We start from the raw sequence: 18,384 nt of genomic DNA on the forward strand, positions 1-18,384 counted from the left end.
TTAAAAGACTGAGTCTCTTTCATCGCTAAATGTGAGCATCACTGCGTTAGGTTATAAAGGGTTAGGGTGCTGGTGAAATTACGGACACATGGGACTTGTCAACTTATATTTCAAAGTATTGGGCGCAGTGCCAGTGCTCCGCAATCTTTGTGGTTTAAAGCACCGAATGGTACTGCACCTGTTATATAAAATATCGAATTCGGTGACATGACGTCAATTTCGACAGCAGTCAAACAGGTGTGGAAGGACGTGTTTGGGAATAGTTAGTAACTCGGAAGGTCAGTCCTGTGATTTGGTACAAGTGCCTACATACCTAATCGTTTACGCATTTCTTGTAAGTCACAGAATTATGTTATGGCCGCTGATAAATTCGTTTGTTCAGGAAATAAAACAAAGCATTTTTAAGAAGTTTATTCACTTAGTAAATTATCCACTGACTTTACCTTTCTTTTTACCTACAACCTTTTCTTTGTTTTCCTCTTTTTGTTTGGCATTATCAGCCTTTCTTTTAATCTTACTTATCTTTCCTATCACATCTTTGAACCTGTCGTCTTTTTTCATCAAACTTTTGTTTACTTTCTTCAAATTATCTTTGATTGACGCATCGATATCTTGTGCCTCTGTCTCTTTGACGCGATTATCGTTTTGCACTGCCTGATTTTGAGTTTTTATTTGGGATTGTATTTGTTGTATCTTGGCTAATTTTGCTTTCTTTGCGGCTTTTATTCGTTTTCGACGCATTTCTTCCAGCCTATAAACAAAAAAATGTAGTAAAATTTAAAAAGTTGCACTGGCAAACACAGTGACCACGACACGGTTTCGCGGGTATAGTCACACAGCCACCGAAACAATGAATTTATTGTAAACCAAATTTCTTGATCGCACAATTTCTGAATTAAATTTGATGTGAATTATTTTTTATCGGGTTATGTTAAAGACAGAGTCTATACGAAGCCAATTGAATCGATTGCTGCCTTCAGGTGGTCTATTTCGTTAATCACTTCACTAATTTTGAGTTTTGCTCAAAATGTGGTTAACGAAATAGACCCACCATTTTTCCAAAAAGTGATTACAAACTTTGATGAAAGAATCGACATCTGTAACTGTGATCGTGGTGGACATTTATCAGATATCATTTTTCATTCATAATTGCCAAGCCTTACTTTTTTAATACAATAAAAATTTGAATCATTCTCATCTAAATTTACTTTTTTATTTTGATTTACAAAAAGTTCTTGTTGAAAAACCCTGTATATTAGTTATATCTTATCAAGGGCCCATAGTACTGACCGTTGGGCCACAGAGGACGTCAAATCATCACAAAAAAATCACATGTCAAATGTCTGTATACATTGAACATGCAGTTACCTACTATTTGGTTCTAAGTAGATCAGTATGAGGAAAGGTGCTAAACAAACTTAAAAACTTTAACCTGTAAGCCGTAAATTTAATTTTGATATGACTTCCTTATTGCATCATCGGCGAATGTGTTTTAAGAAACTTTATCTACACACACTTACACACATATCATAAACTCTCTATAATATGTACAAAAACCGCAAATATCGACCAGCATAAAGGTAAACGGTTTTGTTGGAACAAATTTCTTATCCGTGAAAATGTTATTATTGCTTCATTATTAACATCGAATACGATGTTACGATGTTATTATTACATTCCAATTTCGAACATGTATGAAAAACAAAACAATTTGATTGGACCTCAATTCTAATATCAGTCGAGATGAATTTTTATTCGAAATGAAATGTTAATAGCAAACAACTATGACAATTTGACACGTTACTTGATATCGAACGATATGACAGTTGGGGCCGATTCTAGTTTGTCTATGAATTAAAAATAAAAACTACGGTTGTGTGACATGCGTGAGAAAAGTTTTTATTTGCCGCCATTTCGCCACTCGCCAGTCGTAACGTGTGGTTCCAGAACACATCACAGAGAGCTTATAACATGTGTGTAGATAAAGCATTGTATGTAACAATACATTATTAGGCATTAAAACACTCGTGAGATGTGAGAAACCCTCACTCGTATTTTAATGCCTTTCATTATGTAACAGTCACATAAACTACTATTGTAAGCCAATTTGATACTTAATTATAGTGTCTTTTTTGAAGAGTAAAGTGACAGGTCATTGCACAAAAGTGTTGCCCTCTTGCAAGCAGCTAGTGATTAAGTCAATAAATATTATATCGACTATCGACTGAATGTTGGTTACGTTTATGAAATAAAAAATATACGAACTCGTTTCATTTGAATCATCATCGGTCAATTATTTGTCCAACTGCTGGGCACAGGTTTATTTTGGAATAGTTAATTTTTGAAAATTCATACGTACATACACTAAGTTTAGCAGTATGTGTATAAAAACTACAAATGAGAGACATATTTTAAATTTTTACACTTTAATTTTATATAGATAATCAACTTCACTTGTTCTTATTAAAATATATGATTATGAATAAAAATTGATTTTGATACTAGTAAACCAACTGTCAAAATAGGAATAATGAAGGCAATAACGCAATAGTAATCATTAAAACTCTCTCATTAACCATTAAAAGTCTTTTACAATTCAAACATTTTTGGCAAAGTTTTACCTTCTCTAGCAATGTATCGATAAAACTGTCGACAACAACTACATGACCATTACAAATTTTATTAAAACTGGCAACCCAGCAAATGTCATTTTACTCCGTCTTAAAAAAAACAGACTTTACATTACATAAAATGCCTTTATACCTTTCTGTTCAATGCGTATGAAGGCTCTTAGAACTGAAAAGTCCTATATCTTACGGCATTGACTGTACATACATCGATAAACATGAACCAAGGATCCAATGAGAATAATAATATGAAATTATGAACTAATATTTGTAAGTCAAGGTCAGTCCAAACAATTTCGAATAGTGAAGAGCTTTCTCACCCCTCCTCCATCATCTCAGGGTCAGCTCCTGCTTGTATCCATCTCTTAATCCGATAGTTCTTCTTACGCTGTTCAAATTCTTCATTATCCAACTGAGCTTCCTGTTCTCTACGTGTGACGCTTACTGTTGTAAATACTTTAACTGCTTCATCATCTGCAGTCAAAAGATAATTAATTTTAATTTAATTTCTATTTTGTTATGCTTTTCACACACTAAATATATTCACAATAAATTTCATGTCGTAGTATAAACAAGCAAGTGAAAGGCCAACGTCTAAGGATCAAGTCACACTAAAAGAGCAGAGGCGCGCAGCGGCCTAACGCCGAGGAGCTAGCACCGTGCCTCTTTGAATTAGTCGCTATTTGTCTCGCGATGCCACACTATACATTCTATCACTTCAAATCAATTCTCTTTAGAAGATTCAAAATGCTAAGTAAACTTTACACCAAAAATGCTCCTCCGGCCGCTCTTTGTGAGTATGTGAGCAGGTGCTATGGAGACACACAGACAATCACAAACTACACACAAACTCACGAGAGAAATAACTGTAGGCCATAAAAACATTTCTCCTTGCAATCAAAATGGGGAATCGAACCCGGGACCACTGTGTGGCAGTCCAGCATGGTAACCGTTCGGCCACAGAGGCCAATTTTAAGACAATTAGTCCAACTTCTGCCTGTTCGGTGCGTCGATGCCTACACGTTTCTCGCATCGTAGGGATATCACATTAATATTTATTAAAGAATTAATTCACGGATTCTCGTGCTTTATTAAAATAGCCTTTCTCAAGGTACTTTACCTATTGATTATACTAGCATCTCTGATTAGTATTACGATTATCGGAGTATGATTATGAAAGTTTGTACATACTAACGATATATTAAGGGAGTTACCAAACTTATTAACGCGGATTCGTCTTGATGCGATCGTGTTTAACCATACTTGTCGCATTAAGCTGATTCGTCCTTAACGCGGCCGTTCGTGCGCCGTCGCGGTAGTTGTTTTTAAACCAGGATCAGTCGTCGTCGGCATGCGTACGGGCGCGATCGGAAATTCGCAGAGCGAGTCGCGTTCATACGAACCGATGCGAAACGCACGTCTTTTTCGCTCTTACATTCAAGGACATGAAGCTTTTTCCGACCGGCTTTAATGCGATTCTGCGTTAACAAGTGTGGTGACTCCTTTATAAATAAATAAAAAATTGACACAAAAATACATTTTAAATGATTTGAACCCTGAGTGAACACTTCAATTCTAAATAATAATGAATGGTGCGTTAATTATGCGAATATGTGCGGCCGTAAACGTACACCACCTTACCTATTTCTACCGCCAAGTAGCAATGTCAGCATTACTGTTCCGGTTTAGAAGGGGAAATTACAGGCACATGGCACTTGTCAATTTATGTATCAGGGTGACGGGCGCAGTGGCAGTGCCCCTCATATCTTTGCGATTTAAAGCTCGGTGTGGCACTGCAACTGTTATGGACAGGTATGTAGCTTACCATCAGGCGCATGACTTGTTCGACTCGGCACTTGATATTATATAAAAAACATTTACGCGCAGCATCTATGGTATTATCTATTTGAAAATTTAAGCACTCTAACCATCAATCTTATACTCGCTGAGTTTAGTCTTAATTTGATCCTCTATTTCGCCTAATCGCAGTATGTCATAAGGTGTAATGAGCGATATTGCCATTCCGCTTCTTCCAGCCCGTGCTGTACGGCCCACTCTGAAAAACAAGGCACCTACTTATTACAAAGGAATTTGTTTTGTCTCCAGCTTTCTTTTGCTCACTAAGATCGCGCATCTTCAGAACTTTAAACCTTATACCACATAACTAAATCAAAATTTGCTTTAACGACGAAGAAATTATTGAAATCCGACCGGATCGAAGGAATTTTTTCTGAGTGTTCGATCTTTGTATTAATAATTATAACAAACTAGTGGAGTAATTTCACAAAAAAATAATTGAATATCAATTCAATAAAAATTTAATTAATACACAATACAAATACATATAAGAAATACAAAATCCATCTTACTATAAAAATATCTAAGGGTATCTGACTCATTTTAGATTTCGTTATTCAATATGCTAAAGATAAACATATAATTATGTCACATATCGCCGGCGCGGCAAGCTGGGACGTGTTCTTAAATGAAAAGTTACTATAATATAAACTTCATTTCTGTTCCAATAACTCTACAGACGTTTTGGGATATGTTCAGTCTCTTTATAGCAATGCAGTCAGTTCATTGTAATTTATGTGGCCCTCAATGAAGTGCGACATTTTGTAAATGCCTATTACTATTTTATTCTTTACCGAAATTTGATTGTCTATCTATATCTGACCATTAATTCTGGAAGGACAATAAAATTATAAAATAAATTATAGACATGCATTTTTTATACTTGTCCAATATAGTAATATAGAGACAATAGAAAAGTCAACTCTGGGTCAATTTCTGGACCTTCTAAAATAAGTACATAAAGAAAAATCAAATTTACCTATGAATATACTCCTTTGGTTCTAAGGGCAACTTATGATTGACAACCAAGTCAACAGTAGGGATATCCAGACCTCTTGCAGCCACATTAGTAGCGACTAATGTACATTTTAGATTACTTCTGAACTGCGTTAAAGCGGCAACGCGTTCCTTCTGCCTCATAAATCCATGTAGGCATACATTGTCCATACCTATTGCGTTCATCATCATTGAAAGTACTTGACATTCTCTGAAAGTGTAATATCGTGTCATGTATGAATAAATAAATAGTTTTGATGACAGAAAATGAAAAACTTACTCAATTGTTGGTTAATTTAAGAGTGTAGTTTGTAATGGAGTACTTGACAGAAGTAAATATTTTGTTATAGTCAACTCGCATGCAGAAGCTGAAAATCTGAAATATGTATTTCGATGGCCCTTTTTAGCAAAACGATAGTAATATGTAACTTGTGTGGCACTATTAAGATTTTGAAGCCACAAACTAGTCTCGAGATTTCTGAATGTCTGTAACTACTGCTACTCATCCAAAGAACAGAGTCCCATGTGATTATAATATAGCGAAAAGAGAATAAATACATAATTTCGTTACTCAAACTAAGGCCTATGTAAAGGTGTTTTGAAAATTTATATAATCTTATTTCGTTTCGGAAATATAAAATCGAACAACGGTCGATCTGACATCCACAGCAAAGAAGAATGAACGAAATGTACTATGTCCTGAAAACAAGTAGTCTTGCACATAGGTCTTTGTTCTATGGATGAGTTGATCAATAAATTTCAGCTCTGTTGCTACAGTGAGCACCACTTATTTTACTTATTGATGATGTTTGTCAAATACCCTAATGAGCAATATTTATTAAATTTAACAATGAAATTATTTACGCGTCGCACAATGCATTATCTGAACTTCACAATGTGTCGTCATCATTTCAATCCATATGTACTCGATGTTTCAGTCGAAAGACGTCCATGGTTGGACATAGGCCACCCCTGAAGATCGCAATATATACCCAAACTAAAATACAATGTACTTATTGATTTATCCAAACACTTCTTGGCTTATTGTACATTGTCGCCATTTAAAGAGCAGATTAGTTTGTTTTGACAAGAAAAATATCTTGTTTATGTCTTATTTCTTACTTTTTAGTATCAGTGAAGACAATAACGTGCGAGCTGGGTTTTGTTTCCCTGTACTTTCTTAGCGTCTGTACGAGATACACGTCTCTAGCGTAGGCAGGACACACTACGTAGCGCTGGTCTAGAGTTGATACTGTCAACTGCTCGTCTTGTTCCGTCCATATCAATAATTTCTGCAATTAATTTTAAAGTACATTAAACATTGACACATATTATTATATAAAGCAAAGAATTGTCTGTTGTGACGTGTAAGGAAATTCCAAACCACTAAAACACTGCTTCGCGTGTTAATTTTTCTGTTTATAACACCTTATCAACCTCATTGTAGAGTCAGATAAATAAAAAAAGATAATGTAGTACCTCTTTATTCAAAGGCAGTATTTTTGATTCTCTCACATCAGATGTGATTGTAGCAGAAAAGAGAAGATTTTGCCTCTTCTGTGGCAAAGCGTTAAAGATAGTTTCTAAATCCTCTTGAAATGATTCACTGAACAATCTGCAATTAAGTGAAAACTTGTTTTGTTTGCCATTTTAATTTTTTTAATTAGTTGTTGTCTACAAAAAAAAAATCTAAGTAAATAGTGGTAACAACAAATACACTTATTTCTAAGTCCTCTTGAAATTATTCACTGAACAATCTGCAATTAAGTGAAAACTAGTTTTATTTGCCATCTTAATTGATGCTTATTATTTTTACAAAAAAAAATCTAAGGAAATAGTGGTAACAACAAATACACTCATGGACATATTTAAACAAATGCTAAAAAATTTTCAAATTATGACACTAATGTTCATCTTTGATCATCATCATCAACATTTGTTTTGAACACATCACACAAACATTTTTATGATATTACCCACTGTAATGTACGGCTGACGTACATGATGCACATGCGTTTTTTGTAAATGTACTATTATTAGTTTAAAAGAAAAAATATAACAATTAGGGTGGCATTGCTTCAGAGAATTCTCTGTAGCCATGGTAACAACCTACTATTCATTTTTATATAAGATAATTTATAATACAGAAAAGTATGTAATGCTTCGAATCATGTTGCCTTACCTATCAGCCTCATCCAATACTAAATATTTAATCTTCTTCAAAGAAAAGGTGTCACAGCCACTGATATGGTCTGCCAACCGACCAGGCATAGCGACAACTATGTGTGGGCGCTTGGCAAGCTTCAGTGATTCTTCCAGTTGGTCTGATCCACCAGTGACTATACAAACTCGGAGCTTCAAGGGCTGTCCAAGTATACTAAATTGATCACCAATCTAAATAAAATAAAACGATAATGTTTGTTAAATTTTTGTAATTTCTGAAGTTTTGACAATTTAAAGATCAGTTTAAATTGAGTTTATGATTTCAAAATCTTTTGAACTTATGATGCCTCTTTTTTATTTTAGCCCATCTGTAACACCGTCGGAGATAGTGCAATTACACGTAACTAGCATTGGATTATGAGTTTCCATTTCAGTAATTTAGTAGTCAAATCAAATTCGCGTAAATATCCTGGCAACCAAATTAGCGTGATTTCCGGAAATCTCTTGTTATCAGTCCGCAGACAATGAAAATGAATGCTTAATGTGCAAAAATGAAAGGCATAGCCATTGAAACACCAAAGTAATAATTTTAAATCCCTCTCCTATACAATTTGGTTTAGTGCAGATAGGCACCTTTTACCAATGTTACATATGTGGGTTTGCACTATCCCTGACAATACAGTATTTTGTAGTTCTGTGATGTATTTATTATTCTATCAATTTGTCTGTTTACTGCTTAAAGTACATTTAAGGAACTGCAGGTTTAGTCATAAGTTAATTTTCAATATTTATTATTTTTATTGTATATGTAATTTTTTGTTCCACAAACAGTTGTATCTTGTTCTTTTTACTTAAATGGTGAAAGTATTTAAATGTTGGGAGAAAACTTGCGTACCAGAGAAGTTTCAATTACAATGACATGATCATGAAACAAAATGTTGTTACCTGATATGCGAGCTCGTGTGTAGGTGTGAGAACCAAAGCAAATATTCCATATGGGTCTTCAGCCAAGGTTTGCAATATAGGAAGGGCAAAAGCAAAGGTTTTTCCAGAACCAGTTTTAGCTGCTCCTATACAGTCGTGACCAGAGAGGATTTGAGTTATACAACCATTCTGAATTGGTGTTGGCGTTCTTATACCTTATAAAAGACAATAAATAAGGGTATGAATATAGTAAGTATACTAGTGAAATTAAAATTCAATTATATTATTATATATTATTATTAATATTATTTAGTGTATTCTTCTCAGCTTGTTAGCTGGTTTGAACCACATTTACGGACCTAAGTCAAGTAAATGCAGCATGGTGTGTATCTACGAGTATGTGGTGGTTATTATGATTATCTATCTATTTTAGACTCAATTAAAGATTAATTTAAAATTCAATTATATAATTATTTATTAAGATCTACTTTTAACTACTAAGAACTTTGGTAAGTTATAACATTGTTTTTAAAATATTAATTCCTTAACCTTTAATCATACAAGGCTTCTGAAAGTTCCCAGAAGTTAATAATACTTTTATTTGGAACTAGAAAACTAAGAACTAATTACGCATTCGACAATCTTTGTAATAACACAAAGCTATTAATGGTGGGGCAGTAACTGGCATTATCTTTTATATTCAAGCATTTTGTTTTAAACTGTAAGATGAGGCAGAGAAGAAACAAAATGCACTTTCAGTTTTTGAAATTTACTTTTCCATTAAAACTAAAACCAGGAGGAAAATTATGATTTTTGTCTAATGATAGGTTATGTTATATACAAACCCAGACTGAATAACTGTTTTATCAGCCATTGCTTTACACCTAATTGAGAAAACTCTCTTCCATTCCTTTCGTCCATTTTTTAACTTATTGTCGAATAAAATTTACAGAAAATGCACGAAAACAACTCCACTTGACAGTCAATTGCAAAACATGTGTTATTGACATTTTAGAAATCGTCTTAAAATTATTATAATTAGACCTTTTTATTTTTAATTATTAGAGATTCTTCGTGACAATTTTTTCACGTTCAATTATTTTGTAAAATGCAGTATTTTTTATTTTTACATTTTACGAATTTGCACGATATTTTATGTGATAACCATGGATAGGAATAGGTAGAGTTTTTTCGAAGAACAGACAGAAAATGGAGACTGCCTTACGATACAAAAAATAATTGAACATCAATTCAATAAAAATTTAAAATGTAGCGAATAGCGATATCTCTCGCCAGGACTGGTAGCTATAAAGATACTAACTGGGTGATAAATCTTTCATAGATTTCTCAAAGATGGTGCTACGACTAAAAAGTCGTTGAAAAACCAAATACAAAGACACGACGCAAGCACATAGAAAAATTCGTGATGTCCGCTGGTTCATTCCGTGGCTTAGTTGGTATAGCGTCTGGCACGGTAAGCTAGAAGATGTCGGTTCGAATCCGGCCTAAGGGATCTAAGGGATTTTCACCAAGTGTATATTTATCACTGGTTGTTTACTTTCTCTGAAATAAAAGTACACTTAAAAAAAATTCATGACATGATTACTTACTACATATTTTTGAATACAATACAAAGTAGGTACTTGTTTTTGCAATATCTAATATAATATATATTATATATATATTACATATATTCGAAAATTAACAAACGTTTACATTTCATTGCGCGCGACACCTACGTATATACGTATTGTCTAAACAATGGTATAAAAATATTTACATTATCTTCAGTGTCTATTGTGCGTTCGCAGCCATACACTGATCCCTAGAAATTTTCAATGGCGGTATATGCGAACCATATAGGTCCATATACATCTTCCACCCCCACACCCGATATTATAGATTGTTTTTTTCTTACGAAGATACGCATGAAAATTTGCCATTAACTTCTTCGCTTTCAACTTATTGACTGGTAATCTTATGATATTAATACGGTTCCATGCATCGTGAACTATGTGTTTAATTTAATGGTTTGGATGTTTCGGGTTTCAAATGAGTTCTTAGGTTTCATACATATAGTTCTAGAAAATACAAGACCCGCGCATTACTCCAATCCATTTTGTACAACAGTATGTAACAGTTTATCTATATATAAAGTACTTTGTGGTTTATCTGAAGCGGGACGAATAAGGAAATGGCAGGCTTTTGAAGTTACAAGTACAGTCAAAAGACTGTAGTTGGAACTTTAAAAGCCTGCCATTTCCGTAGACTTACAAAGATTATTAATTCCATTTTAAGTAAATGATAAAGAACAAACGAAAAAAGAAATAGTGATGAAGAAAGTTAGAACTATATTCCTTAACTTAAACCAAATTACAAATACTTTATCCTGGAAATTCCACTAGTTATGAATTCAAAGTTTTTGTCCAAAGTGATAGAAGATAATTGTGATCTATGTGAAAGTGTAAATAAAAATATTCACCACCGCCGCTTAAAAGACTATGAAAAAAACCCGAATAAGAGAACTAAGTTATTTAAGCGAAATTGAAAACAATCTATTAGAACTACAATGGAAAATATTACTGAGTATCCGATAATTAAACGAAGACATGGCTCAAAGGACTTGTATCTAAGCCGAAACCATTAATAAAAAAAGGACGAATAAATAGTGTTGCCACTTATCTCCAGAAGGAAGTATTTAAACATAAGTAAAAAAGTTGCTAGATTGCGAGAAATTAATTTGGGATAAAATTGCCTAAAGTTGCTGAACAAAAACATAATTATGAGATTATGTTTTTGTATACATATTTTTCTTAACTTTACAAATTATAAATAGAAAAATTAATTACCATCAATATCAATCAAATCATTATCATCTTGTGATATTGAAGGTTAAGCTTTATTTTCGTTTTTTTCCAATTTTTTACTTTTCTTACTAAAAGAGCTAATAAAGCCAAAAAGTGGCACTATGATTAAAAACTGTAAAATAATAATAATTACAAAAACGCCTAAAAACAACAATAGCATCGCGAAAAAATGACTTGCACCAATAAGTTTTTCGAGTTCTTTAGCCTCTCAGTAAAAGACCATTTTCGTTTTCTCATTAAAGCGTAAAAGTCATCCACCCTGTTCAGGGCAAACATACCAGATGCGCTGCAACGCCATGACAAACCCAACATGGTACGAAATGCGTTATTATACTGCACCCGTAACATGCCGAATGACCGTTTAGTGTAGCTATACCACAGCTGACTGGTATTAAACGCCTGACAGTATGCCCGGAACAGGGTGATCTTTACCTGGTCTGAGCAGCGCGCAAACCGCCGTGCCAGCATATTGCTCTTTACAGAGATGGCTCGGCGCTGCCTCTCAAGGTCCTCATTATCCGTGAGTCTATCGGTAATAATGTGTCCTAGATATTTGAAAGTAGATACCACTTTTAATGTTGACCCAAGTAATGTAACGGGTGCAACAATCTCAGGCACTTTGTCATATTTGAATATCATAACTTCTCGTCTTTTTCACGTTGTAATGAAGACCATGAGAGACAGCATACCGCTCACATATGGCAATCAGTTTTCTCATTTCACTAATAGAGGGACTTAACAATGCCATATCGTCAGCGTAGCTGAAGTTGTTTGCACATTCTCCAGCGACGTGACAACCGACTCCTGCACTGCTAAGTTCCTCCATCAGGTCATTAACATAAAGGTTAAACAAGACCGGTGACATCAGCCAGCCCTGCCTAACCCCGCAGACCATCCTGTATTCCTCAGAGAACGCATCTTCCCAGCGTAAGACGTTAATTTGATTCCCGTACCAGTATCTCAACAGACATGTTACACTAATTGGCACACCAGCTTTCATCATTTTTGACCATAGTAGCTGGTAGTTTATGGTGTCAAAAGCACGGCTTAGGTCGAGAAAGCAGCCATACACAGTTGTTTTTCTTTTTAAGTAATGCTTTATGGTATTTTTTAGGCAATATATAGCCATGTCTGTTGAGAGACCGGGCCGAAATCCAAACTGCGCTTCATTTAATTTTACAGCTTCCGTAATAGATGGATGTATTAGTCGTTCTAGTACTTTTGAAAGTATTGTTGCGAGAGAGATGGGTCGGTAGTTTGAGGGATTGCTCAGATCACCGGTCCTGTTCTTCACTATAGGAACAACATTCGTTCGCATGAAATCCGCAGGCAAATAACTGTTTGAAATGCAACTATTAAAAAGTATAGCTATGTATTCATGCAGCAGCGGCCCACCATAAAGAATGTGTTCAATACTTAAACTGTCGTGACCAGGCGATTTACCACGTTTCATTTTACGTATACAGTTCCAGATTTGTTCTGGTTTAAAGTGTAATTTCGTTTCCACCACCCGGTCACGACAGCCAGATGCGCCGTCACCAACGGGTGGTAAAGAGCTCAATGAATTCTCCACATTAAATTGCGACATGAACACATTAGCAATATCTTCTCCAGTATGACGGCCGCTAACTGTAATAGGTCTACTTTGTTTAAAATTTAGTTTGTTAGTGTCTTTCCAAAATTGACTAAAATTTCCTTTAGATCTGTGCAAGGCTATAATGTCCATATTTATTTTTTCTTGATTTCGCTGACACCATTTTAATTTATTTTAAAACAAATATACAAAAATATTTTACTTTGTTCATAAATAGGTTTATAATAACTGCTGCAGATTATTTTCATCCGCCTCTTCTAGTAGTAATAAGCATCTACGACCCTTGTGAGAGAGCAAAGAAAGTCATCCTATTTTATTCACTCCCATCGCCGAAATGGCCCGATTTGAAGAGAACTACAACGAGTGGCGCGCTCAGTCACCACGGAACGGAGATCGCGCATTGTATCAAATACGTATGTCGTGATGTGAGTGATGGGGACAGCTATTGGAACGGAGGAACACCTATGTGACTTTGGAACGTCGTTCCGTGCAACGAGTCACGGTAATACTGTTTGACGGCGGATCATCGTGACTTTTTCATCGTGACGTTATTTATCACCCACCTCTACACACCTCTATGCGTGTCGTGCATCGCATCGCTATTCGCATCGCCTATCGCACAAATGTGACAGCGTGGCGTATCGCACGAATGTGTGAACGCGTTTCAACCAGTCGACACGAATGTTTCGTCGAAAATGTTTCGTCGATTGTTTCGACGAAACATTAGTGTATTGCTAGCACGATAGTAAAAACGCGGTGTAACGCGAAGTTAATGGAAAAAAAAAAAAAAACGTTAATTGGTTGTATGGCGCAATAGTGCCTTTGCCTTTTCCAATGGAAAAAAACAGTACCAAAAAAAAAATAACGCCTTGAAAGTGGCGAACTTCATGTCATGTCAGTATTTTTGATTATTGTATCACTAGCAAGTGCTCGTTAAGTGAAGTTGTCTCGTGGTCTTGAAAGACGTGGAATCGTGGCCGGTGCGTGAATGATTTAATTTCGAATAAAATCGGTTTATTTCGATTTATAAACGCGTAGCTATGATTTAGCGTTACTGTTCGTAGTAATATTTCCGGGGCAGTTTAAAAGAACTTTATAGTGCATAGTGAATTTAACATTTTAAATTCCGCTACCTACTCTACTGCTTTCACGGTGTACATGTATGTGCACACAAATACGCCAGGATTTCCCATAATTTAATTGCAACCGTAAGTATTTGACTAAACTTTTATTTTTCTTACACAATACCGACCTTTGGGTAAGTTTAATTATCGTAGAACGAAACAATGCCATCCAACTTCGGTGTATAAGTAAGAATTATGAGTTTCATTTGTTTAGAAATCAATAAAATCTTTATTAAGGAAAACGCACTGAATTCCAACTTATGAAAGCACAACATAGCAACTCGCCTAATTATAACAACATTGACATGCAAGCGTTTATATGGCTACTACAGAAACGTGTTTAAAATTGGCATCAATTCGGTCTACAGCAAAAACATTGTATGAGTTTTATATAACCTTTGCGCTGGCAAGTAAGTGCAGTGTTGATAAGCATTTTGTGTATTGTATTTTATGTACTCGCACATGTTTTGTACAAAATGTTCTTTTTATAAAAGTTGGTAGAATTATAAAGAGTGCAAAGTCCGTTTTTAAGAATACTGTCATTTGAGTATGTTCCTATATTTAAGTTGAGTACTACATGTACTGACAGTGCAATAACTACAAAAGGGGCATATTATATACTTACATGGGGTAGTCTGGATACCATTACATAAATATTGAATGTGTGAAAATTGGCAGTGAAAATTTGTTGTTTTATTGAAATGTCAATAGGTGTATATAATTCATGGTGAAATATATACACTAAATGTACCAAAATGGTGATAAGAGCCATAATTAGCTAATTATTATACTTTACTGTTTATAATTTAAAAATATTTTGTTGTTTGCAATATATTAAAAATATTTTCTAATTTTAAAGTTGCTGAACATATTTTGTGTTTATAAATAGAGCATCATACAACATCCGCTCTTAATTGTGAACATAGAGCTCTCCACAAAAACTGCCTAGAAAGGACATTTCCAATGTGTTCAAACAAAGTTGTTTAGAACAAACAAAACATGGCAATTTTGTCTACTTTAAATAGTATCATTAAGAAATACTTATTGTAACTACTACTTACTATATTAATTACTACTTATTATAACTACCTCCATGGCCGAACGGCTACCTTGCCGGACTGCCATGCAGAGGTCCCAGGTTCCATTCCTGGGCCGGGAGAAATATTTGTATGGCCTACATTTATTTCTCTCATGAGTTTGGGTGTAATTTGCGATGTGTGTGTCCATGGCACCCGCGACACAGGGTTTCCCAAGTGTGGGGCTATGTTGAGTGTGTGCGTTATTATTATTATCAATGTAGTTTTATCACTAATTTCCTTGTAAAATTAAATGCAAATCCATTGACATACAATTATATGGATGTTGGGTCTGCGCTAAAAAGCGTCCGAACTTATAGGGTGTTAAAATTGTATACAGAGTGTCATTCACGCTCTAGTCTTCATTTGTTTGACTGACAGCAAAGCAAGCAAAATTAGACAGTACTGCGATGACATTACAATTTAATTTCAACGTTTTAATTTAAATTTTTTATATTCCTTGTCATGTCACTACATTTAAATAGGTTGACTTGGGACATTTTTTTCGTGGTTTTTGTATTAGAGCCGTCGTCCATTTATTTGTAAGTCAATGTGCAAATCACAATCATTAATACCTACTTACTTGGTACTTGGTGCAACGGGCTGGTATCCGCAACTCGACGACAAAGCGCCTATTTTGCTTGTGGTGGGTGCAGGGTCCTACTCGTGCCACCCAAGCTCCTCCAGGAATCTCAGCAGCCTCCTTGGTTTGCTGAAGACTTCGGGGAGCGACCTTGGCACTCCAACGTATTTTGCCCTGTAGTTGGCCACGCCGGAGCACTGAAGTAGGATGTGTGCAGCCGTTTCCTCCCCCTTCATGCACGCTCTGCATAGAGGGCTGTCTGTGATACCTAAATTGAAAAGGTGTTTATTGTATGGACCATGACCCGTTAGGGCGGCAGTTAGAGTGCGAAGCTCTTGCCTTTTAAGTTTAATTAGTATTCGAGATAGACTGGCGTTGAGCGTTGGGAGTGCTTCCCTCGCCTGTCTACAAACTGTAAGGGTGGTCCATGTATTATTATGTAAAGATTTTGTACCTTTGTGTATAGGTGTTGTGGACCATTGGCAGGGGAGAGACACTATCGGTTCTGGTCCTACAGCGTCCGTCTCCGACCCTTTCCTGGCTAGTTCATCTGCTGCGTCATTGCCACGTGAGCCGCTGTGTCCTTTAATCCACTGAAGAGTTACGTGGTTTTGTATACATACCTCCATGAGTGCTTGATGGCATTCGTAAATGAGCCCTGAGTTTATGTCATAGCTATTCAGTGCTTGAAGTACTGACATACTGTCGGAGAGTATTCGAATGGAGTAGTTCTTTACTCTTCTCGCTATGATTGCTTCTGCCGCCAACTTGATGCCCATGCATTCAGCCTGGAATACTGTGTTGTGGTCAACAAGTTATGTGCGTGTATCACATGTGTGACACTTGGGAAAAATGAGAAACGGGAAGGGGGTTTATGGAAATGATTTTTTTATTAGTAAGTGTAATAACTAAAACATCTGTCAAAATAACTCTAAACATGCAAAAATTCTAAGTGATGCATTAAGCAAAGAACTAGTACATGCATGCACCATGTATGTGGCACTAAGTAAAGAACTCATGTGTATCACATGTGGGACACTTGGGAAAATTGAGAAAATGGAAGGGGTTTATGGATATGATTTAGCAATCCATAAATGTATTAATATAAACCAATTCCAACATATTTACAAAATAAAAAAAATAATGTGAAGGGTCAATTTCTGATTTCCAGTTACACAGGGAACATGTTAAAATGGATGCATTCATCACTTTGAAATTGTATTTGATTATTATCAATTATTTCATGATTTATTTGTATCTTCAAAGAATTCCAATACTTTTTCATACTACAGTAAGTATCAAAATCAAATGTTTGCAAATAATTTGTATGCAAAAATAATGGACATAGTATTTGTAACAACTATTATTTTTTTAATTTAAAATTTAATGAGAAATACCAAGATCGAGTATAATAAGGTAGTTTATTTTAAATCACTTATTTATAATAAATTATGTTGCAACTTGTACTTACAATAAATTTTATAGACGTTTATGATTTTTATTTTTTTTGTATACAGGGTTATTTTTAAAATACTAACAACCTCTCGAGCGATAGTAATATCGCAACCGATTGTATATAGCGCCGTATTACTTTACGGCTAGCCGCTTTGCAAAATGGCCCTGTTTTCTAGTACGACTACCTCTGTTCGACCGGATTGTGACCACGATACGTTCTAAGAAGCGGTGGCCACGTTTAGCCGTATTGTTCACAGGGAAAATGGCACCCTGACTGAATTATATACGGTTAAAAGTTGCGCCCTCGCATTCAATGTGTTAGCTTAGTATATGAAAAAGCAACATGAACCGAGCGCGAGCGAGCGAAGCGATCGTGCCGCGAGAGAGGCTGGCGAATGCCCGAAGCGAATATGTTTGGGTTTCCGAACATGTTTCCAGGTGAAATTATATTATATCTAATTCATTATTATTTTCACGCATATTTTTACTTTTTCCACGCCTGAAATTAATATTGTTTTTTACTTTGTTGAGACTTGTTGAGTTTGTTGTTATGATAATGTAGCTCTACCTGCGGCTATATTTGGAACTATAATAATATTTTTTCATAGTCCTGCGAGGTTATTAATATTTTTTTTAAATAACCCTGGTATATACTGTAATATTATTAATTCAGAACACACTATTTAACCTTTTGAATAGAACGGTACTGTACTGACTTGCATAAATAATAAGTAATAATGGCATTAAGCATTGTGTAAACTTTACTTGCAAATTTGTAAAATATAAAAATTACGTAACCTAATAACCTTAGCAACCATTCTGTCACGTTGTCCCTTGCAGGTTGCTAGTCCTGGATACATGCCCTAGGATATTGTTCCTGTTGCGAAATTAGGGTCTTTAGCTGCTCTCCACCAAACTTTTGGGGGTTTTATGAAATATTGTTATAACGTAGCAAGTGGGTTAATAAATAGGAATAAAATAAAACAAGAAATATATGTTGGCAAATATTGTGCATAATATTTAGTTAACATATAGGAACAAATAATGTGAAACTAAGAAAATATAGATATAACAGTAGATCATAGGATATCACTCAAAATGTAATAGAGATAAGAAAA

General features: G+C 35.1%; 2 protein-coding genes across 2 annotated transcripts in view; one reads left to right on the forward strand and one right to left on the reverse strand.

Moving 5' to 3' along the window:
• Positions 1-426: 426 nt before the first annotated feature.
• LOC113228908 (probable ATP-dependent RNA helicase Dbp45A) lies at positions 427-18,126 on the reverse strand. The gene is made up of 10 exons (XM_026462345.1): positions 18,065-18,126; positions 15,812-15,840; positions 8,589-8,782; positions 7,663-7,874; positions 6,960-7,095; positions 6,603-6,772; positions 5,464-5,691; positions 4,556-4,683; positions 2,948-3,101; positions 427-751 (listed from the first exon to the last, which is right to left on the reverse strand). Exons 1-10 carry the CDS (start codon positions 18,124-18,126, stop codon positions 427-429), a joined length of 1,638 nt encoding a protein of 545 aa, XP_026318130.1.
• The window catches only part of LOC113228885, a 46,912-nt gene continuing 42,484 nt past the window's right edge, over positions 13,957-18,384 (forward strand). Inside the window, exon 1 of the mRNA XM_026462311.1 lies at positions 13,957-14,236. The gene's annotated coding sequence lies outside the window, so the exon portion shown is untranslated. The remainder of the gene's footprint in view (positions 14,237-18,384) is intronic.

Source organism: Hyposmocoma kahamanoa, unplaced genomic scaffold, assembly GCF_003589595.1.
Source record: "Hyposmocoma kahamanoa isolate Upper Pololo Valley unplaced genomic scaffold, ASM358959v1 262, whole genome shotgun sequence".
In the NCBI taxonomy this organism is placed as follows: Eukaryota; Metazoa; Arthropoda; class Insecta; order Lepidoptera; family Cosmopterigidae; genus Hyposmocoma; species Hyposmocoma kahamanoa.

Bases quoted from the DNA above. Each gene is read 5' to 3' on its own strand.
- LOC113228908 (XM_026462345.1), bottom strand. From the start codon at position 18,126: ATGTATCCAGGACTAGCAACCTGCAAGGGACAACGTGACAGAATGGTT. The intron at 15,841-18,064 runs GTTACGTAATTT...TCGTCGAGTTGC, and splicing joins ATGGTTGCTAAGGTTATTAG to GGATACCAGCCCGTTGCACC. The intron at 6,773-6,959 runs GTACTACATTAT...AATTAATTGCAG, and splicing joins TACTGCCTTTGAATAAAGAG to AAATTATTGATATGGACGGA.